The 25,594-nt window shown below is 39.7% G+C and overlaps 1 protein-coding gene and 1 long non-coding RNA gene across 5 annotated transcripts in view; one reads left to right on the top strand and one right to left on the bottom strand.

Moving 5' to 3' along the window:
* caprin2 (caprin family member 2) overlaps positions 1 to 14,541 on the top strand; it is a 74,298-nt gene extending 59,757 nt beyond the window's left edge. For 2 of the 3 annotated variants that reach the window (XM_069903130.1, XM_069903128.1), the window contains 3 exons: positions 277 to 371; positions 1,938 to 2,004; positions 13,653 to 14,541. In XM_069903130.1, coding sequence (XP_069759231.1) covers positions 277 to 371; positions 1,938 to 2,004; positions 13,653 to 14,239 — 749 coding nt within the window. In that variant the 3' untranslated portion in view covers positions 14,240 to 14,541. The remainder of the gene's footprint in view (positions 1 to 276; positions 372 to 1,937; positions 2,005 to 13,652) is intronic. The other variant, XM_069903129.1, reaches the window with a different exon arrangement.
* The window catches only part of LOC138745814 (uncharacterized), a 28,463-nt gene that overhangs the window by 1,381 nt on the left and 1,488 nt on the right, over positions 1 to 25,594 (bottom strand). Inside the window, exons 2-3 of one of the 2 annotated variants that reach the window (XR_011346526.1) lie at positions 14,850 to 14,900; positions 228 to 363 (exon numbers count right to left, since the gene is read on the bottom strand). This is a non-coding gene — a long non-coding RNA (uncharacterized lncRNA). The remainder of the gene's footprint in view (positions 1 to 227; positions 364 to 14,849; positions 14,901 to 25,594) is intronic. The other variant, XR_011346525.1, reaches the window with a different exon arrangement.

The following is a 25,594-nucleotide window of genomic DNA, read 5'->3' as shown; positions in this document are numbered from 1 at the left end:
ACAATTTTTGGCTGTATTGCAGGTTTTGTGTTTGATAGTTCTTCAGTTAATGGGGAAGCTAATGCCAATGTGAACAGTTTGACTCTATGGATATAGTTCAAATAGCTTTTGAAGTAGCAGCACAAAGATTGGTCCATATTTCTGCTAATGAATATGTGCTTTCAAGTTGCTTTTAAAGATAAGGCTGGAAATATTTGATGAGAACCTTCAGAAAACACACAAATTACCTCCATCTTTGAGTTGTATCCAACTTGAATATTTGTTTCCTTTCACTAGGATTTGATGGTTACAGAGGAATTCCTATTCCTGCCAATGGAACATATGGACCTTTTCCAAATAGAGATTACGCTGGGATGCCATACACTGCAAGGGTAAGGAATACAGTCAAGTACATTTATGAAATTGTTAATTTGCCAGTGGAATATTGCCATAGATTTTGAGGAACCTGTTTATTGGGCTTTCTGGAACATTGCAACTTTAGTTTGAAATATTGGGGGCATTCTTGAAAGTGACTACTCAACTGGAATCACTGGCCCAAATTTCTGCACCTTCCATTTGAAGTTTTACAATTACTAATTAAGGTAATTTAATGACTTGATCTCTGCCTGCACTGTTGATGTTTCTAAACGTTCTTAATTTTGTCCAACCATGCACATGCACTATTTCAGAATTTTGATAACCTTAGACATTTCTCAGCATGTTCTTGCTTACATCAGTTCCACCATTCTGAATAAAACCATCATTCTGGAGAATTGGAACCTGGGAATAGTTGGGATTTGGTGGGGGAAAAAATAAAAGCACCAAAGATGAATTAAATCTGATGTCAAGAAAAAAACCCAGGTGCCAGAGTTTTTGAAAACTGGTTTAAAAGTTCATTTATACCTCTATATACTGAGGCTTAAATTGTCTAACATGATTAAGTACAAAACCATTTTTTTTTAACATTAATTGATCTTCCTGTGAATTTATTTCCTAATTATGTCCAGACTGCATAAGCAACTTCAATTTGACTTTTCATTCCATGTAATCCTAGATTGCAGTTTGAAATAAAGTTCTACACTCATCAAGCATGAGAATATGCTTGCAGAGAACATTGTTCAGTATGAATTATTTTGCTGCACTTGAATGTTAATTATGACCAGATATTTAAGTCAATTTTCTTCTGATTTTCTTCTTGGTAAATTTAGTACCTGACATTATAAAATTTGTACATTCAACCTGACTCTGATCTGATTAATAAATGGTAACTTTATTAAACTTTTTTAAAAAATTGCTTGTAATCCAAGGTTTTGGAATGTTTTGCTCATTTTGAAAGTTTTTGAGCTATTGTAACTGGCAACTAAATTTACCAATTTAAATTTTACATTTTTATTTTAAAAAAAATATAGACATACACTTGATAACAGGCAATTCAGTCCACGGTTCCTTGCCACCCAATTGACTTACAACCCCAAGTACATTGTAAATGGTGGGAGGAAACTGGAGCCTTTGGGGAAAACCACAAAGACACTGGGAGAACGTACAAATTCCTTACGGCTCAGGATTTGAACCCCCAGTCCTGATCACTGATGTTGTAAAGCCATTGCGCTAACTGTTACACGAACTGTGCCACCTGCTGAGTGTTTTCCTCAATGCACAGATGTTCAGGGCTTTCTTAAAACAGTATTGCCATAACATTCGGCTCCAGAAAAGTGGTTTTTCCTTTGATCAAACAACTTATTATATCTCCCTGTAAGTCACTCATATTTTGACACCACAGAGTACTGTTGGTACAAGAGCAGATATTAAAAATCCAATTTTGCTTTTATGCTGTTTAACATAAGCTGTGGTGTAAAATGAGATTCCATCAGAGTTGGACAGATTCTTCATCAGGCCTAGTTTGCACAAACACCAATATCAATATCAAACACATAAAGTGTAATGTCTGTGCTTTACAGGAATCTGGTTACCAGCAGAACTACAAACGTGGTGCAGGAGTAGGGCCTCGTGGGACCATGAGAGGAGGTAATTGTCTAATGACATCTTTATCTGGGACAGCTTAGAATTGTATCTTTAGAAGCTTACTGATGTTCAGGAACTTAAAAAAAAAATCTAACATGCAGATCTTCTGAAAGGGAAAAGTTCAAGTTGTGTTCCTTGATAGACTTGATGGATCCTCCCTTCCTTTGTCTAGGTAGGGACAAAAGCCCCCTTCATACCGCCACTGAGTGTGGGTTGAACTGGGCAATTTAATGGGTGTTTAGCAGGTCACCTGCCAGTGTGAATGCTCCCAACCAGGCAGGGGGGGTAAAAAAATCAACCAGGCTCTAATACAACCCAGGGAGTTATATCAGAGCCCGGCTAAGTTGACTAAGCTCCAATGTGAATGGGCAACCCACTCAACTGGGTACCATTAGTGACATCCGTGCCTGAGTGCGTCTGTCTGGTAGTTTTAATACCAGTGCAATTATATTTCAAAAGTTATTAGTGCAGGTGTTGATCACAAAGCACAAAGATTTGACACTAGGTCTGCCAGATTGTGAGGGAGCTGGTCTGTGGGCTTGTCCTAAGTTTGAACAGTCTGAAGCCTACGGTCTTTTATCCATTGTGCGTGTATGACATTAAATTCTGGATGTTTTTCCCACGATCTTTTATACATTGTGTGTGTATGGGCTTTATATCTGCTACGATTTCACTGCCCTGTGAGTTCGTAATATGTTGCTTGGGACATCACCATTGGAGGTTGGGCCCCCTTAATTTCAGCGATATCCATTTGAACCAGGAAATTCATGGTCTAGTGTGAACAACTGACTCGGTATTGCAACATGGGTTGTTTACTCACCTATTGAGTGGGTTGCCAGTGTGAAAGGGGCTAGAATTTCAAAGTGTACTGTGGAATGCAAATCTCTTGTGCTCTGTGAGCTGCATTGCGGAACCAGACTAAAAGTGCAGTCTCCTGGGAACCAGCAAAACACTTGCACCAACAGTTAATGTTAGCTCAACATTTTTTTTCAAAAATCCGGATGTTTGCACATCTAACCTTTGTTCTGTCATAAGGATGAATATTTTGTGCAGAGAATTAGATTCCATGATACAGTTGAACTTTAGATGGTTTCCCAATGAAAGTAGAAATGATTTGCTAAAGTACCCACAATCATTGAATCTTAAAGAAGGCTATACCAGTGTTTTACCACTAAGTGGAAAGGTGAATGATGGCTTGAAGTGGAATAAATCAAGATTTTAAACTTTTTGACATTGTATCTGTAGAACTAATACCCCTGTCAATATCTTAGTTTGGTATGAAGTTCAATTCTGAAAAATATTTTAAAAGTTGCAAGTTTCTGACCAAGCTTTGGAGTTTAACTGTTTAAAGTTGAGAATATTGTGATCTTGTTGAAATACAAGGTCCTCAGGGATGGGGACATGACAAGATGTCTGGAAAAACAATGTAGGCTAATTGGGGTATTTGGGTGGCATGGACTCAAGGGCCGGAAGGGCCTGTCTATCACGCTGCATGTTTAAATGTAAATGCCAAACTTTGGGACATCATGGCTTGTCCCTTGAAATAAATGTTGAACACAGATTTTTAAAAACCTCTAGAATTCTCTGCCACAAAGTAAGCTGGAACATTAAGTATTTAAAGTGAAGGTGGACTTTTGAATTGAAGGCTTTGGGGACCTGCATAGGATTTGAGATGAGCAGTTAATCAGCCATGATATTGAATAAAGAACAGATTGTTATGGGCCAGGTGACTTGCACCTATTTGTATATTCTTTGACTTTTTAAACTTTGCTTCTATTACAAGCCATTCATGCAGTCCTGGATACTGTCTCCACTGTGGGCGTACAACATCCTATGATTTGGCTGCCAGTACCTTCTAGGTTGGTTGACTGTTCCAAAATTGGTTGGTGGAGCACTGATGCCTTGTCTATCTTTAAACCACTGGATTTGTTTCTGTAACTTGACAGATCTTGCTCCTGAAGTTGCTTGTCTTTTGGATTGATTTTGATCTTTTACCAGCACAACCCACAAACACTGGATATTATGACTAAATTCTTGTAGCTTGCTGGAAATGTTCACTAATTTTCATTTTACATGAAAAAGCAAACATTACCAACAGCTTGCTGACTTGATTCTGATTCCTTCCAGAATCTGATTCCAAGTTGTATTTACAAGCACCTTGGGAGTTCTTCTGACTCTGAGCAACTAAAGTTACTACTTCAGTAGCTCCTCCGGCTTGGTCAAGGATGCCTTGCTTCCACTCCTGTTTTAAGGGAAAAATGGCTGTATATTGTACATTCTTTCAACATGGGACAGTGTAGCACACTTGCAACCACATGAACCATGTCATTAAGCTACATTTTATCAAAGCAGCTCAGTTGTGGAGATGCATTATAAAAACAGACCCATAAAAGGATGGTTGACAGTGAGTTCACACTGTCAACCACCCATTTTACATCAACACATTTCTATTTTTTTATTCTCCCTATGTACTCCAACTTGCTGCAGATTGTACCTCTTGTTTCCAATAGGGGTAATTTGTAATGGCAAATAATCTGCCAATATGCTGTACATCTTTGTGATGTGGGAGGAAACCTATGTGGTCACCAAAACCTGCTCACTCTACACAGACAGCACCTGTATTGAATCTTAGTCTGACACTGACAAGCAATGGTTTTATCAGCTATGCCACTGTGACCTTTCTTTCAAAGTGTCAATGGCTTCCGAGCTTAGCCTCATGAAGAGTATGATTTCTTTATTTTAAAAAAATTGAACATTACACATTACAAGATTAGGAACAAATACAAATTTAATTGATTATTGCAAATTTCCAGGCCTTCATAAAACTTGATAAATTTTTGTCCATACAAATTCAAATTTGGCAATATTACCAGGGCAAGATCTTAAAAGTAAAGGTATTGTGGCTGTACAGGTCCATAATACTTTACCTGGAACCCTTGGGGGACAGTGTGTCCTGAATTTCAGATTTTTCCAGATTTTGGAAAGCCAGATTTAAACCCACCTGAATTGCGCTGCCATATCCACCCCCATCCTTTTCCAGTCACACTGCCATCTCTTTCCCCCTTTCCCGCCTAACTCGCGGTGCTGGTCCCTCCCCCTTGCCCGCCCGACTCGCGCTGCCAGTCCCCTCTCCCCGCTTGCCAGATTTTGGAGCTTTCCAGATTTTAGATGTCCGGATAAAGGATTGTGCACCTGTACTTTTGGATAGAAGTGATAGGATTTATTCTGGTCTGCATACGTTTAAGGAAAAGAGATTTTTGTGGAATTTGAGGATGTAACCTGTTGAGTGGACATGAGTGAACCAGTTGATGTGGTGCATTTGGACTGTCAAAAGCCTTTTGCTAAGGTCCCACACCACAGATTGTGTAAAATTAGATCATGGTTTGACATAATACATTGACGTGAATAGAAAAATGCTTGGCCGGCAGGAGGCAGAGTGGAAATGATTGGACTGTTTTATTAGCAAGTCCCCAACTGTTTGATATAAATGGAAGGAATTGAATGACACTGTTTGCTCGTTCTGTAACTCCCCTTAGTGTCATCTGCAATGAGGAGGATTCCAAATGCCTACTGGTTGACTGGAACAGATTAAGAGTGGGCAAATGCAAGACACGTGCAATGAAAGTGGACAACTATAAAGTTATCTGCTTCAGCAATGGCAGGCAGATCTTTGGTATAATGACAAATTGAGAAACGGTCATGTGCAACAAGATCTGGAGATTGTAGTACATAAGTCATTGAAGGTTGAAATGTCAAGTTGGCCTTTATTGCAAGAAGATCTGAAATGAGTGTAGAGGTCTAGCTACAGTTGTATTGGGCCTTGGTGAGGCCATGCCTTGAGTATTGTGTACAGTTTTGGTCTCTTAATCTGAGGAACTATCTTCTTGCTGTTAGGGAAGTTCAGTAAATGTTCACAAAAGTGATTCCCAAATGCAGGAATTTTGTAGGAAGAATGCCTGGATAGACTACAATTGTACTTATTGGAATTTTGAATGAGATAAGATCTCAGGATTTCAGACTGGACCAGACAGGTTAAACAGGTTAGATCAGATCTATCTTCCCCACCCCCCTGCCAAACTTTCATCTTATGCCATAGGGATTATTTGAATTGGGGGAAAAAAGTTGAGAACCATGGGGTTAGATGCAGGAAGAATGTTCCTCTGTAGTGGGGAAACCCAGAACAAAGGGTCACATTCCAGCGAACATCGTCATTTGGAGCGAGAGTGCAAGACTGGGCTGTTTAAATAGGTAATAGGTGAGTGGTAGCCAATGTGTTAGTGGAGCATTTGGGCTTTGGTTCAAGAGATTTTGGTGAGAAGAGGCAGAGACTCTGAGAGTATAGTATTCTTTGACCTTGTATTGGTGCCAAGGTAGAGAAGTTAGAATGGCAACAGGATTAGTGGAGCATTTGTCATCTGCGATCTGGTAATTCTAGAAGAAGCCATCACCCTGATGGTTACATCTTCATGAAGTGCATAGAGATGCAGCTCCTTGCATATCATGTTAGGGAACTGAAATTGCAGCTTTAAGACTTTCAGCTCATATGGGAGAATGAGGAATTTGTAGATAGGAGTTTAAGGAAGGTTGTCACACTAAAGCTGCAGGAAGCTGAGTGACTGTCAGAGGGTGAGCAGGCAGGTAATGCAGGGTACCCCTGTGGTTGTACCGCTTAATAATAAGTCTACTGTTTTGGATATTGTTTGCCTTGGGGGGGGGGGGGGGTGGTGGTGGGTGGAAGAAAGGAGGGAGAAGGACTTACTAGGGCAAAGCTGCAGTGACCAAGTCTCTGGCACTGAGCCTAGCCCTGTGAATCAGAAAGGAAGAAGAAAAGCAGAGTAGTAGTGGAAGGGGATTCATTAGTTAGAGGGGCAGATAGGAGACACCGGATGGTTTGTATCCCAGTTTCTAGGGTCATGGAAATCTCTGACTGTGTCTATGGCATCCTGAAAAGGGAAAGTGAGCAACCAGAAGTAGTACAAAAAGGACAGGTTACACCTGAACTGGAAGGGGACCAATATCCTGGTGGAAAGGTTTGCTAAAGCTGTTGGGGAAAATTTAAACTAGTTTGGCAGGGGGTTTGGAAACAATAGGCCTTTTCACACTGCTTTGTAAAATGGGGATTCCCGGGAACCCTCCTGTGAACCGGCAGTGTGAAAATGTCAATCTGGTAAAATTACCCAGGTCCAGGGCTGTGGACCTGGGTAATTTTCCTGGGCCACTCTCCCTCTGCTGTCTGAATTGGCAAATGGCCGAGCAGGGGAAGTGTTGTAGCATTAGCACTTGTGTGCTGCTTCACCAATCAAGGAAGAAGTATGTTGGAGAGGTGTTTGTGCAATAGGATTGTGGATTGAATTACTCATTTTATTTAAGCGTATAGCCATTAGTTTTTTTTTGGAAAAGCCTCATCCACATTATTGTGCAATCTGACTTCCTGTGAGTGCGTAATGTGTCACTCACTTTGTTATCGCTGGGGGCAGGACCTCCAAATTGCCGGGGAGAGTAAGTGGCAGGGAATTTTGACTGCGGTGTGAAAAACCAGAGAGGTCCTGCCTTCCCAGGAATTTCACTGGGTTCAAGTAGGGTCACCGCTCGCCCGTGCTGTGAAAAGGCCGACTGAAAGGGCAGAGAATGGTGGAGGTTTATGCAATTTGTGAGGACAGACAATGGAGGGAGCATGAATGCATTCAGTGGAAGGGTTTGAATGTGTTTATTTAAATTAGTAGAAGCATGAAGAGACATTCAAAACAAAAATTGGATCTTTAATATTGGGGCCATAAATATTAACATAAACAGTTTATAAAAATTACTGGACAGAATAAAAAATAATCCATTAGCCTCAGTGATAACATTGTTTGATAAATGAAATGGATTTGTCAGTCAGAATTGACTTAGCCATAAATGATGAGTGGAAGTACTGTCCCTTTGAAAAGTTTAAGAAATGAGAGGTAAATGCAGATGAGTTTCTTGTCAAAAGATTATCTCAGGTTGAAACTTTGTAATATGTGAAAAGGCTTTACAACATTTAATCGGATGGTTCAAATCTGAGATATTCCATCGTAATACCTTTAGCTATCAGAGAAATTCAAAATCAATCATAATGGGGGAAAAAAATTGAGATCAATAAAGTATTAATTAATAAACTCTCAAAGTATTATGGCACTCCCAGTCATAGACACAGTATAACTTCATGTACCAATCCTGAACTAACCTTGCTAATCCCTCCCAATTAACCCAAACCATCCTTGATAGTTTGCTCATAAACAAAACAACTACCGCCCCCCCCCCCCCCCCATCACTCTGATGGCAGCACTCTCAGAAAAAAACTGTAAAAAAATAAGCCAGGTTCCCACAACCATTAGACATAGCTAGAATAAAAAACAAGCAAGACCAAAGTGAAAAACATTAACAGATTGAAAATTATATTGCAAAAGAAAAAAACTCCAAAAACCCAACTAAAAACTATTAATTCAAGAGAGAGAGAGAGAGAGAATATGACATTAGTAATCCTGTAGAGGAAAATAAAGAACTAAAAAGAATAAGTAAAATAAACTGTTCTCCAGTTGCAAAAATAAAGAGCTAAGTAGAACCCATTTTAAGGATTTAAAAAAAAAGGTGATTAATACCATGGCACAATCAAATAATCAAGTGTTAAGGAACATTCAACTGGAACTTGTACGGCTGCATAAAATATCCAAATAGAGATTAACCTTCATAGCAAAATAAGAAAGAAAATAGTCATATTTTCTTAAACATTATGATTGATAAGTATGCAGGACCAGACAAAATGTTGCTTTGGGAAGGGTGGATGATAATAGGGAGTTTGAGTGTAGAGGTAATGTTGCAGCTCTAGAAAATTCTGGTTAGACCACACTTGAAATATTGGGTTCAGTTCTGGTTGTCTTATTACTGGAAAGATGTGGGAGCAGAGGAAATTTACCAGAATGTTGCCTAAATTGGAGAACACATCTTGTGGCAAGGTTAACAGACTAGAGCTTTTCTCTGTAGAGTGATTTAATAGAGGTCTATAAAGATTGAGAAACATAGATGGGATTGACAGCACCTTATTTTTTCCCCAAGGCAACAATAGCAAATACCAGAGGTCATCTATATAAAAAATGATAGGAGGAAAATCTATGGGTGACTTTGGTGCAAGCTTTTTTTATATACACAGTGGATGTCTGGAATGCTTTGCCAGAGATGGTGGAGGAGACTAGACAATAAGGACATGTAAAGACTCTTGGACCGGCACATAGATGCAAGAAAAATAGAGGGTTATGGATGTGAGATTGTTGAGTAGATTTACATAGGTCAGCAGCACATTGTGGGCCAAAGGGCCTAAACTGTGCTGTTGTGTTCTATAAGAGGTTTTAGCCATTTTAGACTGAGATGAGAAACTTCACTTGGTCCGTTTGTGGAATTCCAAACCATAAAGTTGTGGAAGCTCATTCGTTAGTGACATATTATTCCTACTCAGTAAGAGAGGAACTGAATATTCTGACATTTAAGTGTAGATTCTTCGCTGATGAACCAGTATTGTTAAGATCCCATCTGTGGGATTATGACTGATGTTGGATGTAGCTCTTTTAAAAAAAAAACAACTTTATTTAATATTTTCAAAAGAAAAACTTTTACAAAGTCCCTAATATAAAAATGAAAGCTACAACTAACCCACTCCCTTCCACCCACCCTCAGCAAACTCCACAAGGGAAGCATTAAGAAAATAAAAGAAACACATACAACAGTTTAAGCTGTTACTAAACTCGTACATTTCAAATAAGCCGACCACATCTTAACAAAAAAGTCGTAATTGTCATGCAAGTTATGCTATTTTCTCCATATAAATACAAGACCTCAACTCATTATACCAATGAGTTACATTTACCTCAACCTCGTCTTTCCATGAAATTGCAACACATTTACGTGCTACAGCCAATGCTAAACGAAGAAATGCTGTCTGAAACTTATCTAATCCCAAATCAATAAATGGGGCAGTGCAACCCAACAAAAAATTTTTTGGATCTAACAAAAATTGGATCTTAAACAATTTTTGAAGAAATTCCCTAATTTTATGCCAAAATTATTGAATCTTATCAGACAACCAAACTGAATGTAAAAATGTTCCTACACATAATCCACTAAATCCATATTTTTTCAATTTCTCAGGGGTTAGATACAACTGGTGCAAAAAATTATAATTAACCATACTATATCTTCTTTGGCTTGGCTTCGCGGACGAAGATTTATGGAGGGGGTAAAAAGTCCACGTCAGCTGCAGGCTCGTTTGTGGCTGACAAGTCCGATGCGGGACAGGCAGACACGATTGCAGCGGTTGCAGGGGAAAATTGGTTGGTTGGGGTTGGGTGTTGGGTTTTTCCTCCTTTGCCTTTTGTCAGTGAGGTGGGCTCTGCGGTCTTCTTCAAAGGAGGTTGCTGCCCGCCAAACTGTGAGGCGCCAAGATGCACGGTTTGAGGCGTTATCAGCCCAGTGGCGGTGGTCAATGTGGCAGGCACCAAGAGATTTCTTTAGGCAGTCCTTGTACCTTTTATAGTACAAAGGTACTATATCTTACTATATCTTAAAGGTACTATATCTTACATGAAGCAATTTAATCACACCATCAAAACACATCATCTCCGAATCGGCCTGATTAATATCACAAGTTAAGTCATTTTCCCATTTAATCCTAGATTTATCTAAATTTATTTTATCCATAGTGTCTTGCAACAACGCATACATCTCAGAAATAAAACTCTTATTTAATGAATGAGAAATCATAAGCTCAAATTTCATTAACTTAGAAATTTCATTTCTCTTCCAAAATTATCTTTCACCAATGCTGCAATTTGGTAATACACAAAGAAAGAATTTACTGGAATTCAAAATTTCTCTCTTAAGTTGATTAAACAATAAAAATTTACCCTCTTCAAAACAATCCTGCAACAACTTTATTCCTTTAATCTGCTATTCCCTTAAAAATCTTACTATTCAATGAAAAAGTAATCAATTAATTTTGATATATTGGAGCCTGAATTGAAATTTTACCTTTTGTACCTATCAATAAATTCCTTTCAGTCCAAATCTCTAACAAATGTTTTAAAATCGGTACATTATATCTCTAATAAAACAGAAATTCCACTTAAATATAAATTGATGTGAATAAGGTTCAGAAATACTAGCCAATTCTACCCTAGCCCTTAATAAATTAATTGAGCTGCTTCATAATAATTTTGAAAATGAGGTAATTGTAAACCTCCCAAAGCATATTTCCAAGTCAATTTATGTATCACTGCTCTAGCTAGTTTTCCCTTCCATAAAAATTCTCGTACTACTTTATTTAAATCCTGAAAAAAAGATTTCAGAAGTAAACAAGGAATCGACCAAAAAAGATACTGAATTCGCGGAAAAATATTTATCTTAATACAATTTACTCGACCTATTAATGACCAAGGTAAATCCTTCCACTTAATCAAATCAGCTTTGATCTTTTTCATTAACGGTATATAATTTAAATTATACAATGATTGAACATTTACATCAATCATTATACCTAAATACTTAATTTTATCAGTCTAACAAAATTTATTAATTTGTCTACACTTCGTTATTTGCCTCAGAAACTGATAATATTTCACTTTTATCCTAATTAACTTTATATCCTGACAATTTACCATATTGTTCTAAACATTCTTGCAAATAAATTAAAGATCATTGGATGTAGTTCTTGTGGCTAATTGGATATGGAGAGAAAACAGCAATAGGGTATGGAGATTGCATAGTTGTAAAAAATGGCAGTTCAGGCTCATGATGCTGAGTGGCCTTCTCATGTGCCTGTTTCATTTCTGTGTCCACTTTCATTTGGTGGAAGTGAGATGTTGGTGAACTGCATTTGATTTGCAGAACACATTTCATTTCCAAGTTCCTGCCAAGTAAAGTTGCCACTTTATTCACCATTCCAATCTCCAGTGAATAAGAAAAACATTTTGTGCCTGGGATACACCAAAACTGTCATTCAATTTGTCAAGTGCTCCCTGTTCAAGAAAAGTTGTCGTCTTGGTGAACCTTGAAGTGGTACATTGATCTATATTTGCAAGTTTTGGCTAATAATTTAGGGGGCAGTTCATTTCTGCATATATGAATTTAAATGTGTTGCTTAAAAAATGTTTTCAATGTGATGCAAATTTGCCCAAAATTTGAACTAATTTGCATGACAATAACATGACAGTATAATAATTGATAGTTCGACATGAGCTTCCTTTGCTGGGTAAAAGTAATGAAGATTTGAATACAGTTGGATTACCCTTTGCAACACAAGCTTCTCATGGTCTGGTGTTTGAGTGCATCTTTTTTGTCATCTTTCTCAAACCTACTGTCGTGCATAGTCAATAAAAAACCAATCTTTGCCTTATCCCAAACCAATATTATAATGCACTATCTTTGACCTCTATCACAACTCTTAATTGAGATAATTTCAAAATCTAATCGGAGTTCAATTTTTCTTTCATTCCTGGACGTTAGAATTTTTTACACTTCAAATTGGAGTTTTGCAGTGTCTCTTCATAATTTGTTACACCACCTTCCGTGACTTCTCAATCAAATGTTCCTTTAACATAAACAGATGGGCACAGAATGTTCAGAATGCTCTTTGGGCATGCAATCCTTAATCTTCTAATGTAAAATGAAGATTGCATCAGTAGATTAAATAATGGGCTTGGATAGTCATGAGATGTGACCTCTTAAACCCATCTGAAAGGGACTGGATTGGAATAACTAGTAATTAGTATATTGATAGTGGGAGCTTTAATGCCAAAATTAATATTTTGAGGCTGCTGTCTTTTTAAGATATTAATTGTCTTGGATTTTCTATATTTATCGGTGCAGGTACCCGTGTTTATTGAAGCACTGTCAGGTTGCATGCGAGTCCCAGTATCTAAATTATTTCAATTTGTTACTGAACCATTAGATGGTGAAAACCATGAGGGAATGAAGACATAATTGCTAAAGAAGGTTTTCTCAAGGTTGTTCACAAGGATTTTTCTGAACTACTGCTCCATTTGATATGCTTCAAACAGGTTATTGTTCTTCAAACTGAAGAATAATGAGGTACCACGGGTGTACTTTAATTCTAAATATATTTGGATAGATCACTGAAAAATGGGTCTTTTTGGGCATAGCTTCAAAAATCAACTTATAAATAACTGGCTTTGATTCTAATGCCACCATAAGATATATATATATGCAGATTGACTAAAAGTATCCCATTGTTGTTTTCCGGATACAAAACTGAATCACAGTTTTAAATGCAGGAGATTATTTTGCCCATCTTGTATGTGAATAGAATCCTACCCAGCCTAATCTTCACTGTTCAATTATGCAAACATGATCTAAATTATGCAATTTAAATTTATTTCAGTTTCATTTGTAGAATTATCTGCAAGTGTTGAATAGGAACAAGAATTTTAGAACACAAGTAGAAAGCATGCCACAGAGATTGCTACAGTGTAATCCTTTTTCCAAAATTGTTTTCAACATCCTCTCAAGAATGGTGTTGAATTGGGACATGGGTAAAGAAATTGTAATGGTTCATTTTTGGATTTAAAAAAAAACAAAACATATTGCTTTGAGCAGAATGGAAGATTTCTCAACCCAAACAGGTTTCAATTACTTGACAGCTGGCTGGAGTGATTCTTCTCAGGTGAGCAGTCCAGAGCGTGACAGTGAGCACTTCAACAGTGGGGATTCTGGCCAAGGAGACTCGCGAAGCATTACACCAGTTGATGTCCCAGTGACCAGCCAAGCTGCCACCCTCCTGCCAGTACACGTTTATCCTCTCCCTCAGCAGATGAGAGTGGCCTTCTCAACAGCAAGGACCTCAAACTTTACACCTGGATCTCTGGACCAGCCCATTATCTTTGATCTTCTGCTGAATAACCTTGGAGAAACATTTGACTTCCAATTGGGACGATTTACCTGCCCTGTGAATGGCACTTATGTCTTCATCTTTCACATGCTCAAGCTGGCAGTGAATGTGCCTCTGTATGTAAATCTGATGAAGAATGAAGAAGTCCTATGCTCTGCTTATGCCAATGACGGCGCCCCTGATCATGAGACTGCCAGTAACCATGCTGTGCTACAACTTTTCCAAGGAGATCAAATCTGGCTGAGATTGCATCGAGGTGCCATCTATGGTAGCAGCTGGAAGTATTCTACCTTCTCTGGATATCTCTTGTATCAGGACTGAAATGTGATGGCTAAAATGCTTTGCACTTTGATCTCTGTAACTTGGAAGGTCACAATTTAAAGTGAGTTGCCAGGGATGACCTTGTTAAAATGTCACAGTGGTTTTCCAGGGTTTTGGTTTGCACTGACCGGGCACTTTAACCTGTGATGCCTTGCGAGTAGAGCTGCAAATATATTTTGTTACAAAATTTTGTCCTGCACTTGTGGACTAAGACAATTTATGTGATGTTGAATGGATAGATTCCCTTTGCAAGAGATCCTGCTATTTACAATGCCTCATGGTGCCTCAATAAAAATGTATTCTGCACTGTTGATTGGTGTTTTTTGAATGGAACAGCTGCTGCACTTTGCAGCCACAACTGCAGAATTCTGCATGAGAAATTTCAACAATTATAAAATGTTTTGGAGCAATACAGGTATACTTTCGAACCTTTCACAGAGTGAAGAAGTGATTACCATTGATTCCTATGGTAAAATCATTTGAGTGTTCCCAGACCCCAAAAAAAACCCCACCAAATAACACAAAACCCAAAATAACACTAACATGTACTAAAAGCAGGAACGATATGATAAATACACAGCCTATATAAAGTAGAAATAGTTTCACTTACTATATTGGGAAGATGGCAAGGTTTGATTGGTAAGGAATTGCGTAAGGTGGTCTGTGGGAAGAGAAGGTTGAGAATCACTGCTCTAGACCCAATTGTTACTGAAATATTTTGGTTGAGAAAAATTGACATTGGCCCATTTCCTTTGGAGTTCTGAAACTGTGCACATAACAAGTCAATGAGGTACAATTAAAACAGTGGGTTTCAAACTTTTTCTTTCCACTCACATACCTTTACTAATCCTTTACTAATCACAGCACTTATGGCATAGAGAATGCTTAAGGTGGAATGTGAGTTTAGGTGGCAATTTGAAAACCACTGGTTTATATATTTATCTAAGATGTTGCTTTGTAGTTAGTACCATTGATTCACACAGAAAAATAAAGAATGTAAAATAAACATGGGTAATGGAAACCCATGGTTAGTTATCAAAGACTTTCATTACCTAAGAGGGTATATCTGTTTAGCACAAGGATCTGGTTGCACAGCACACAGTGTTATTTTGATTAATCTCTGATCCAGCTGATTTTGAAAAATGCTCTGTCATGGTCATAAAGGGTTAAGTGACTGGGACATGTATTAAAAAGATGTGGTAATCCCAGAATTACTATCTGAGGTATATCCATACGAGCAGTCAGGTAGATTAGACAGTTGAATGTGTGGCTCAAAGATCGAATGTGAAATGGGTAATTGCTGCTATACGGTGGACAAAGTAAAGATGCTCAATGACCATCTGCGTCCAGTCTCCCTGATAATAGGGAGGCCACCACGGGAGCACCAGATTGCAGTGGATGATACCTGCAGATTCACAGAGCTGTTCTGCTCAAGATCTGGAGAAGGTAGTGAATGCATCTCAGCTACATGCAAACTTCCCTCTTCACCCTCCCATGGACTCCATCCACATCTCCCCACTTCTAAGGAAAGGCAGCCAAACATTCTGAAACACCCATTGCACCCCATCCATTCTCTTGGTTCTCCTCAGATTGGTGAGACAGGTAGAGTGCCCTTGTTTGATGCCAACTGATCTTCCATTCCATTTTATATATACTGTTATATTCACAGAGCCGTCGCCCCTCCCCGATCAATCCTCACCTTTCCTCTCCTGTGCTCCTCTCCATGTCCAATTATTTGCCTTTTGCCTCTTGGCCTGTTCTCCTCCCCCTGTTGTTTCTTCCCTCTTCCCCCAGGCTCCTGCCTGCTTTTTGCTCATACCTTGAAGAAGGGCTCAGGTCCAAATGGAAGTTATGTATCTTTGCCTCCTATTTACACTGCACATCCTGCTGAGTTCTTCCAGCAATTTTGTGCTTTAGCTTCCTTACCACACTGTGATGCATCCAGCAATTATGATTTTAATGGTGCATCTGCAAAGTTGTTGAGGATTGGGGTGACATGCTGAACTTTCTTGGTCTTCTAAGAAAGTTAGGCATTGACATACTTTCTTAACTGTCAGGTCAATGTTCTTGTCCCAGTTCAGGTCATTGGATATATTTATTCCTAAGAACTTGAAGCTATATACTCTTTAATTTCAGCATCATTAATGTGGACTGTGGCATTGACTCTGCCCTCTCTCCGGAAATCATTGCCTTCGACCCATTGACATTGAGAGACATCAATGACATTATTTTCAGAGTTGAATAAATGGTTTTAAAAAAAACTTGCCTGAATGTACACAGTATTCAAAACAGGAATATATCATCTTGAACCTCACTTATTTCTAGCTGTATATGATCCAACAGCATTGGATACTTTCAGTAAGGCGGGTACTACTGATAACAAAGAATGTGATACAGGGTTCAGGAAAATCAAAAGGCAGTATTGGTAAAGGTTCCATTGTTGTCACATAATACTATATTTAGAATGTAACATGAGATTCTTTTAACTTGTGGAGCTGAGAAACAGCAAGGGGTTAAGGGGCAGGTAGTCCCTTAGAGCTATCTGAGGCAAAGAAAAATTATGAATCATATGGATCTTCAGACAAATTAAACCAAATGAATTTATTCTCCAGGCTATTAGTGCCAATGTCATGTCCAAGATGGTTTTCTTAGTTTGTATCTTAAGGAACCATCAAGGAAACAGATGTTTTCTGGATCTTAGGTCAATGATTTTATAATTAAGGGGTCTTGAGGGGTAATAAAATTTTGTATGAAATTTGTAAAAGTAAAACTTGTGTCTTGCATCTAAATAAAGCAATTATAACTATAGGAGGCCTATGTTGGCTACAAGAGATGGTGAAATCTAGTCTGAAAGGTACTTATTAAACAAGAGAAGTTAAAGATAATAGATTGGACTTATAATATTGCCGTAAAGAGCAGTTAGCTTGACAATTGAGGAAACTTAAGAACTCTGCAAAAAAAGATATCGGACTCTGGCTTTACCCTACCCTTAATTTAGTCTATGTGTCGTCTGAGTCCAGCGTGTTCGTTAAATGAAGTGATAGGAGAAGGTATTCAGTTCAACAATCAGTTTATTACACAGCACAAGAATAAAACTTAACAGAGCTCTGGTTCAGTCGTTAGTTCATAGGTCACCTGCACAGTGAGCTATTCCCCAAGACTGACCTCTACTGTCCAGTCTCTACAGTTTATACAGCTCAACCTTATCATACAGAACAAAAGTTGGCTTTCTTTGCTAGATTTCTTGCATAAGATTTATCACAAGTAATTTCCTGTTCTGCAGATATCTGAGGTATAGAGCTCCCATCTTAATCCTCAAGGCCAGAATATCCTGTTGTTTTGATCAGAAATCAATTCATACCCCAGATATTTCTAATTATTTCTTTATTCTCATCTGGCCATATTCTTTTGTTCTACTCAACACCTCCTTCTGTCTTAGCCTTCTTACTGAGTTAGTTCCCATTCTCTTTGTTTCTGACAGTCTCTGTCAGGATTCTCTTTGTTCTTGTCTGGCCATCGGCTCCTGTGCTAATCAACATCTCCTTTTGCCTTAACATTCCTACTAAATTGTTTCATACATATTCTCTCTTTTGCATTGGGGAGCAGACAATTCTAAACCTACCGTGATCAGCCAACTTTGCTATATACTGTGGCGGCCCCTTACTTACATTACTCTTTCCCTTCACCATGAGGTAAATATTAAATTGTTACATAGTACTGGATTCATGTATACAAACTGAATAGTACATAAGCATATATTCTACATATTTTCTATGATTAATTAACCCCTATATTCCAACAAAGACCAAGATTATGAATCTATTAAAGAGTGAGGCCAAATAAATGAGTACAGGAGTGGAAAAAGAAATGGAGTGCAGAATGGCCCAAGGGTGTAAAATCAGGACTTGGGTGAGCAGTCTTATTTCATTTTTGCTGATGGAAGTTTTGTTTTACATATTTAAAGTGGAAATCACTTAAATAGTGCAACGAATAATGCTGAACAGATGGATAAACAGAAAAATGTTTCTACCCAGCTGGTTTCTCTGTAGATGTTCCCACTTTCCAGGTGCGCTGACACAGATTGGTGCAGACAGATTTATTGGAGCAGAAGCTGGATTTTGAATACTGCAGGAAGGGAAGTTAGCACTGCAGTACTGAGCACTGTGGAGTGCTCAGTGTCACAGTACAAGCAGTTTGAGATTGCTGTATAGCAAATAAAAAAAACTGGAATTCAACTGAGGCACAAGATAAAGGGAAGTTGTGGTAAACGGCATGGAGTACTTGTGTGTTGGAGCAAAACAGAAAATGCAGGAAATATGCAGCTGATCATGAAGAGGAAACCAATTAATGTATCTGATATATCTCATGTTCCCAAGAGACGTCAGAACTATTAAAAAATAAGAAATGGAAATGTTTTTACATAGCAGTAAATGGGGGAGAAGAAAACTCATCTAAATTGCTAATACAAATTGACAAACAGCAGACCCACCACTGCTCTCTGAAGCACTCCATTGCTTGATGGCCTTCACTCTGAAAAATAACCTTCAATGACCACCCTCTGACACACAGCACAATTGCTGGAGCAGCTATTCTCAAACGGGGACAATAATACATTTAAGGGGTGCCACGGACGGAAATCAAAATATTTTGAACGTAGTCAGTAGGAGAGGAGTACAGAAGAAACCAACTAAACTTGACTGCTTCAAAGGGAAGGGGGCCCATAAAATGAGCAGAGTCTTAAAGGGGCCACAGCCAAAAAAAAAGGTTGAGGATGGTGAGCTGGAGTGTCATCCAAAACCATGGATTCAATCTTTGAACCCATCACTTCAGTTAGATTAGTTTTCATTGTACAGTACACTACTCTGGCATCACTGAACAAGGTCAGTAAGAAATGTTTTGTGGGATTGTTGCAGACAATTACAGGATCCTTTGATTCATTGTAGAAGACACTCTAAACAGAAAAATCAAACTTACTGATCTGGACTCACAGACGTATGAATAAATTAACCAGCATAATCAAATTTGCAGAGTTTTACAGCTTACAATACACAGTAACTACCCCAGCCTAATAGAGTAGACAAACAAAAAACATTTTGGTGACATTACTCATGCCATCTCCCGTGTCATTTAAAGACTGATACAGGCATGTTCTAATTCTTGTTCCATTTGTGTCTAAGATTTAAGGACCAGGGATAGGAACAGTATCTGCTGAAAATGTTTTGGAGTTTGATTAAAAACATGGCATCTTAAGGGTGCATAGAAGATGATGCCAGTTGTATTTGAAAAATACAAGTGCTCAAAATGATGTACGTTGTGGAAATATTTTTGTGTATGACAGCTACGTGGCTGATGCTATGCTTACATTTAAACCTGTACAGTATTTTTAACTCAAGCTATAACATGACAAGAACAGCAAAGTTATTTGTCTTGTATCTCATACTCTATTATTTCCTCTGAGGAATGCAATTTCTGCTAAGCTGGATTAGAAAGTCAGTGTGAATCTTGCACTGTGTGAGAGTTGCTGTAGTTTTCATCAGTAATTGAGACATTTCATGGTTTCACAGGAAATGGTCAATTTGCTCTTTCCTCCCTCCAAATGTATTAAAATATATGAAAAGGACAATAAAATATTCTCTCAAAATTGAGGTTCTGTAGATCCATGAAGTAATTGCATGAGTGTCCTACTCACCCCATTTTGTGTCTGTCTTCTGCTCTGAAAAGTAAATTGCCTTTTAAATTGGAGGATATTGCCTGTAGATCTAATTAACTGGATGTAATTATCCACATGCTTTTCCGTGGGATTCTTTTCAATGTAAATTAAGTTAGGAATTTGCTCGGATTAAAGTCGAGTACCTTGGGAATTGAACAATTACAAAGTACATCCAAAACATGACACACTTTCTGTTTTAGGAACAATTGATGCAGGAGGTTATTCGACTTCCATTCAGAAATAATAACCAAACTATATCGTAATAAATATCATTTGCCTACTTCTTTCTGTTTAACATAATTGCATAACAGAAGTCCAGATTTCTAATTTCTGAAAAAGTTTCATTAATCTAAATTCAAAAAGAGATCTTGAAAAAGAGTGCAATATAAAGTTCAATTTTTAATGAGGAGGTGTTCTGACATCAGTACTGAGCAGCCTGGCTCTAATTTTGAAGGTTCTCCTCAAATTTGGGAAATGACTACAAACCCACAAACTTCCATTGCAAACTTGACAAATCTGTCCCCTGTAAGGATTCCATTCTTTTCTCCATCGCATCTGCTCCCAGATCAATGTCTTCCATGCCAGATCATCCAAGCTATCCTCCTTCTTCAAATGCTTTCCACAGGGACGACTTCTCCAGGACTCCTTCATCCACTCATCATTCCTAATATCTACCCCTGTGACCACAGGAAATGTAACACTTGAGCCACACCTCCACCCTCAACACCATTCAGGCCCACAAACAGTCCTTCCGAGTGAAGAAACACTTTACTTGTGAATCTGTGGAGATCATTTACTGCATCCAGTGCTCCCTTTCTGGTGGTCTCTACATTGGAGAGCCTGGACACCGCCTGGGAGATTGTTTCATTGAGCAAATTCACTTTGTCCACTGAAATAACATGGAGCTCCCAATGGCCAACCATTTTAATTCCACATACCATTCCAACACTGACATATCTATCCATGACCTCACGCACCTACTAAACCTTGGATACCTACAAGTTGGAGGGAATACACTTTGTATTCTGTCTGGCATTTACCGACCTTTCCAGCTTCCATTAAATCCCTCCCCTGTCTCTCTTTCCCTATCCCTCTGTCTTCTTTCCTCTAGCTCCCCACGCCTTCCCTCTTCATTCAGAGATACCTCTCTCCCATCACCTCATTTTTTTCTCTTCTACCATTCCACCTATGTCCACTTATGACCTGTTAGCCTGTACTCTTTCCCACCCCTTCTCTCCTCCCCCTACCATTTTATTCAGATGCCTGCCTGCTTTTCTCTCATACCTTGATGAAGGGCTCAGACCTGAAATGTTGAATACCTTTTTGCTGTAGATGCTGCATGGCCTGCTGAGTTTCTCCAGCATGTTTGTGTATTGCATTACATTTGCAGTGTCTACAGTTTTTCCTGTGTCACTCCACAAGTTTAAAGATTCCTTATCTTCTTGATTTTATTGTAAATAGTTATAGCCACAGGTAAGGCAGGTTGAGCTATGAACATAGCCATCCATCCATAAGGGATGAGCAGTGTTTTATTATGCCTGACATTTCGTACATTTTAAAAATATTTTGTGACCAGTTGGGGGCTGATCTGGCAAGGTGAAAATAATAAAAAAGTAATATATGACAAATATTTTTCACACAACTTTCTGATTTTTAGAGTGAAAACACAGAAATACTGGAGGAAGGTCTTTGGGCCTACGCCCATCCTCAAAATTTGAGTAAAAAGCACGCAGGTGTCTGAATTAAAAGGCAGGGGAGAAGGAAAGAGAGTAATGGAAGAGGATAGACCAACAGGCAAACGATAATAATTGGTCATGGATGGGACAGGAGAGGAAAGGTGAGAATTGATAAGGGTGGAATACAGATCTGGAAGAAAGGAGGCAGAGAAAAAAACAGAGGGAGACAGGGCCAGAAAATGGTGGGCTAACAGAGGTTGATATTGGATGGTGCTCAGACAGAATATGAGGCGATGTTGCTCCATTTTGCAGGTGGTCTCAGACTGGCAGAGCACGACCATTGGCAGATTTATCAGAATGGAGTGGGGAATTTAAAAGGGTTCCCTTGGGGAGAGCGAGCTGGGAGATGTCTGCTATTGCGATAGATAGAGCGAAGACACTCAATGAAGCGATTTCCCAGCCTGCATCATCTTTTTGATGTTGAAAAGACTATAATGGGAGCAGTGGATACAGTAGATGAGCCCTGCAGATGGATATGTCTGTCACATAGTCTCTCCTAGAACGCTTCCACCAGCGTTGTCTCCGCTCCATCCTCAACATCCATTGGAGCGCTTTCATCCCTAATGTCGAAGTACTCGAGATGGCAGAGGTCGACAGCATCGAGTCCACGCTGCTGAAGATCCAGCTGCGCTGGATGGGTCACATCTCCAGAATGGAGGACCATCGCCTTCCCAAGATCGTGTTATATGGCGAGCTCTCCACTGGCCACCGTGACAGAGGTGCACCAAAGAAAAGGTACAAGGACTGCCTAAAGAAATCTCTTGGTGCCTGCCACATTGACCACCGCCAGTGGGCTGATCTCGCCTCAAACCGTCATCTTGGCGCCTCACAGTTTGGCGGGCAGCAACCTCCTTTGAAGAAGACCGCAGAGCCCACCTCACTGACAAAAGGCAAAGGAGGAAAAACCCAACACCCAACCCCAACCAACCAGTTTTCCCCTGCAGCCGCTGCAGCCATGTCTGCCTGTCCCGCATCGGACTTGTCAGCCACAGACGAGCCTGCAGCTGACGTGGACTTTTACCCCCTCCATAAATCTTCGTCCGCGAAGCCAAGCCAAAGAAAGTCTCTCTCCTTTTCCCTCTGTCTCCTTTTCTCCAGGACCATATTCATGGAGACACCCCCTCCCCCTATCAAATCTTACCTTTCCTCTCCTGTCCTATCCATGTCCAATTATTACCTTTTCTCTGTGCTCATCTCCCTGCCCTTTCTTTCCATCTCCCCTGCCTTTTAATTCAGGTGCCTGACTGCTTTTTACTCATACCTTGAGGAATGGCTCAAACCTTCAAGTACAATGCCCTGAGAAATTGGTTATTAAGGACTAGAGTCTCCATACAAAGTGTGATGACTTAAATTATATCCTATGTCCTGCTTCCCTTAAACTCATCATTCCTTGAGACCCAGCTCCTGCTTCCTCCCATTAAGAATGGAATCATTTACACCCATGTTCAGCTAGCAGTTCTGAGTACAGACTCATCCTGATTTTCACTTGCAATCAATGCCATTACAGAAACTAGCTGATTTAATTTACTCCTGGAAACGAGAGAAAAGCAAAATAAAAGTCAGGTTCCACATCCCAACTATAGTGTTGGAGTCCCACTGCAAAACAAAAGCACATCTCTAGCCACAATGTTCCAGAGCAGTCACAACACTGGCAACTATCCAGCTGTGGAAAATTGCCGAGAAATGCGGTCTTCAAAAAAAGCAGGACAAATCCAATTCAGCTAACTTGTGCTTCAATGCCTTATTCTCACCAGTTAAATTCAGGTCAATAAAATCACAAATTTTGTGTTTTACTTGAGATTATTCAGGTAATATTTATTAACTATTAATTACATGTCACTAGGCCATTTGCCTCTAGATTTAGGACTGATTTAGAATTGTACAAATGAGCCTAATTCCAGATGCCGTTTGTGAGTGATTTGCTTTGTCAGAAAAACTATGACACTAATCCACAATTCCAAGTGTCTGGAGTTGTACCTCACACAAAGAAGGTGGTTGTGAATGTAATAGGTAAATTAACGTCACCCAAAACATTGCTCAAAGTAGTGCCTGAGGGCCAATCCTTTTCAGCTGCTTTAATAATAATTTCCCTTCAATCCCTTGTTAGGTCAGAAAATGAAGCAGCAACCATCAAGACCTAAGGCATGAGAGAAACACAAAAACTTCAGACATTGGAATCTTGAGAAAACAATGAGATGCTGGAGGAAATCAATGGGTTAGACAGCATTCATGGGCAGAAATGGTCAGCCAACTTTTCTAGTTGGAAACATTTATCTAAATTAAAGTAAAAATTATTTATATGAAGGGTAAAGGAAGTTGGGAGTGGGCAAGAGATTACAGGGCATTGAACAGAAGAGCTGGATAGAAACAGAGGAAGAGGCTGCTGGATGGGGTGGGGAAAGAGAAAAAAGTTAGAACAGCAGCAGGTGAAAAATAGGTAGAAGAGGAAACAGATAGATGTGGTGGGGACCGAATACTATAACATGTAATATGCTGTTTTGGTCAAGACTGTCCAGGACTAATATATTATTTCAGAAGTTTGTGTGGTCTCATCCTGACAATGGATTAGGCTGAGGACAGACAGATATGAATACTCAGGCATGGTCTGTTAAGCAGCAAGTAACATTTATTCCATACATGTCATGGGCAATAACCAATTCTCACAACAACCATTGCTCATTCCTCACCATTGACCAGAACTTAAATGGATCTGCCACAGAGCTCTAGATCTGAACCTCTGACACAATCAAGAAGCCTCCATGTTCCCTTGGCACCCTCTCACATCCTTGTTTCAGTACCTGGTATCCCTTCACCCAATCTCCAGCAGTCTGCAGCCTGATGTGAGTTCCTTGACCACAGTCAACTGCAGCCTGCATGGGTTCCTTACCTTGAGTCACCAACAGCCCACCCACCCTCAGAGTCCCTAACTGGTCTGCGCCATGGTCACTGTTCCATGGGTTAACTTTTGTTTTCCTTCTCAAATGGGGGGGGGGGGTCTTCCCTTTTTCTGGTGCCCTGCACCGGTTCTCTGCTGCCCCAGAGTCTGCAACCCTTTCAACACCCTTCACCCACTCCTCAACAAGTTTCGCGGATGCCATGATGCTGAACTCTTCTTCCGTTGGCTCTGTCTCCATGCTTAATTCCACCCCCTCAGAATGCCTGGCCCTCCACTCTCTTCCTCATTAATCTCACCCTGCAGATAAGGGTGGTGCTGTTGTGGTCTGGCGTAATGACCTCTATTTGGCCGAAGCCAGACAACAACTCTCCCCTCCATCAGGACCCTACCAAAACTCATCAAAATGCACCATCTCTGAACTCATCACTTCTGGTCTAAGCATAACCTCCAATCTCATTGTATCTCAACCCTGCACTGCCCGTTTCTACCTCCTACCTAAGATCCACAAACCCAATGGTCCCGGAAGATCCGTCATTTCCATGTGCTCCTGCCCCACCAAATTGGCATCTGCTTTCCTTGACTCCTAAATCTGGGACACGTCATCACTTCCATTTCCCTAAATTCGATAGCCTCATGTTGACCATGGGCATCCAAGAACTGTACACTTCCATCCACTGCACTGAAGGCCTCAAAGCTATTCGTTTCTTCCTGGTCAATAGAACAGACTGGTCCCCCCTCCACCCCAACCCTCCTCTGGCTGGCGGAACTTCTCCTTTGACTCAACCCACTTTCTCCACGTTAAAGGAGTAGCCCTGGCTATGGCTGTTGGCGACATGGAACAATCCACGCTCCAAGACTCCACGGGCAAGGCCCCTCAACTCTTCCTCCGCCACGTCCACAACAGCTTTGGTTCTGCCTCATGCAGCCTCGATGAGCTCAATGACTTCATCCCCGCCCTTAAAATTCCCTGGGGTCGGTCCATCTCGAGCAACACCTCCGGCCCACAGTTCTGA

This window comes from Narcine bancroftii, chromosome 11 (assembly GCF_036971445.1).
Source record: "Narcine bancroftii isolate sNarBan1 chromosome 11, sNarBan1.hap1, whole genome shotgun sequence".
Classification (NCBI taxonomy): domain Eukaryota; kingdom Metazoa; phylum Chordata; class Chondrichthyes; order Torpediniformes; family Narcinidae; genus Narcine; species Narcine bancroftii.
Note: the sequence above shows the minus strand (reverse complement) of the source record. Positions and strands in the feature narration are given on the sequence as shown.